The sequence below is a fragment of the Aphanomyces invadans genome, assembly GCF_000520115.1.
Source record: "Aphanomyces invadans strain NJM9701 unplaced genomic scaffold supercont1.5, whole genome shotgun sequence".
Lineage (NCBI taxonomy): Eukaryota > Oomycota > Saprolegniomycetes > Saprolegniales > Verrucalvaceae > Aphanomyces > Aphanomyces invadans.
This window is the reverse complement of record NW_008580150.1, coordinates 1,405,354-1,406,940: the sequence shown is the minus strand read 5'-3', so window position 1 is coordinate 1,406,940 and position 1,587 is coordinate 1,405,354. Positions and strand designations below refer to the sequence as shown.

Below are 1,587 nucleotides of genomic sequence, written 5' to 3'. Positions count from 1 at the left end.
GCTCGACGATGTCTCAAAGCGATAAGAGACGCAACTGGTCATACGAGGAGGACGTGGCCCTCCTGATCCAGGTCGCAGCCGACCAGCCCTTCGCTGCAACGAAGGGTCAGCTCACGAAGTCGTGGCAACTGCTTGCTGAGACGCTCATGCAGAGCGACAACTTCACCCGCGTGGTCGATTCACGCAAAGTCCAAAACCGATTTTCGTTGCTGGTCGACGAGCACATAAAGTTCAACTCAGAGTCAGCGAAACTCTCTGGTGTGGACGAGGAGCACCGCGAGAAACACATTCTGCTCGACGACATGGTGACCCTCTTGGAGGACCTGAAGCGCGGCCCCGGTGCCAAGTCCAAGCCCAGCACTGACGCCAAGCCCGCCAGCACAGCGAGCGACAAAGACAAGGCGGATCAAGGCGAGCTGATCATCCGAGAAATGGCAATGCAAACGATGAAACGCCGCGCCGACGTGACGACAGAGGGCGGCGAACAAAAAAAGAAGACCGCTGTCAAGGGTCGCCGCAGCAGTCTAGCTACGGCCATCGAGATGGACTCCGAGCGAGACATGGCCATTCGCGAAAAAGAGATTGAGTTCAACAGGTACATATCCGATTTAGAATTGAAACAGCGTGAGCTAGACAGGGAGGAGCGCAAAGCAGAGCGAGAGCATCAAGCTGCACTTGCAAAAATTGAAAGCGAAAAAATGATCAACTTGATCAATACAGCGCTCAGTAGCAGAAAGTAGATGGACTACCTGAGTTTGTGATAACATGAATTGCCTTCATTCATGTTGAATTGTATTGTTGGATTGTTGTACAAACTCGAACTCAATATTATTGTCCTCAGTCATTCGATTTGATTTAATCTACGAGTTCAAGTACTCTTCAAGAGTTGGCGGGACAAGTGCAAAGTACGTGGAGATGTGATTTCCACTGTTGTAGCAGCAATTGCAATTTGTCAGAAACCTAGCCACGAGCACGACTGTCCCGACGTTCGACAGCATGATTTTTTGTTGCATTTTGTACGTAATAAATCCCCAAAGTGACTTGAGACGGCCAAAGTTCCATTCGACGCCTTGACGGACGCGGCTCATTGCACAGTTGAACAACTCCTTGGACTCGTCCAAATTGTTTCCTTTGCGGCCAGAAACGATCCACTTTGATATTGGGTAGGCGGGGTCACCGTAGATGTAATAGCCGTCAAAGATGTCCGAGCTGTTTTCGAAAAATTCCTGCAATTTACTGACGCGAAGCAGGGCAACATCGTGCCGACTGCCTTCCAATGGGCCAAAGAAATGAACACACAAACCGTCTGGGGTCGTGAGACCCTGGAAGTTGAGACAGTGCTTGCGTTTATGGCCGGAGTAGATGCGCTCTTGTAGGTTGAGCCCTTCAGCACCATTTGATGTGGCACTAATACGGCATGATTCAATCTTCGTGCCGTCTGGAAAAGCCCACACCCTGTCCAACGGGGCACCCTTACTGTGGATAGCAGCAGCGTACTGGCCGATACGGGACCGAACAATCTTTGTGTTGCAGTAGATGACAGACTTCCATCGATCGTAGACAAACTGGACCATGTAGTTGAAAATG

General features: G+C 50.5%; 2 protein-coding genes across 2 annotated transcripts; one reads left to right on the top strand and one right to left on the bottom strand.

The window, feature by feature from the left end:
- Positions 1 to 8: 8 nt before the first annotated feature.
- On the top strand, positions 9 to 740 carry H310_03462 (hypothetical protein; the record flags this gene model as incomplete). Its single annotated transcript, XM_008867333.1, has 1 exon — positions 9 to 740. One exon carries the CDS (start codon positions 9 to 11, stop codon positions 738 to 740), a length of 732 nt encoding a protein of 243 aa, XP_008865555.1.
- A 120-nt stretch (positions 741 to 860) lies between these two features.
- Positions 861 to 1,574, bottom strand: H310_03461 (hypothetical protein; the record flags this gene model as incomplete). The annotated part of the gene is made up of 1 exon (XM_008867332.1): positions 861 to 1,574. The coding sequence occupies one exon, from the start codon at positions 1,572 to 1,574 to the stop codon at positions 861 to 863; it is 714 nt and encodes a 237-aa protein (XP_008865554.1).
- Between the last annotated feature and the right edge of the window lie 13 nt (positions 1,575 to 1,587).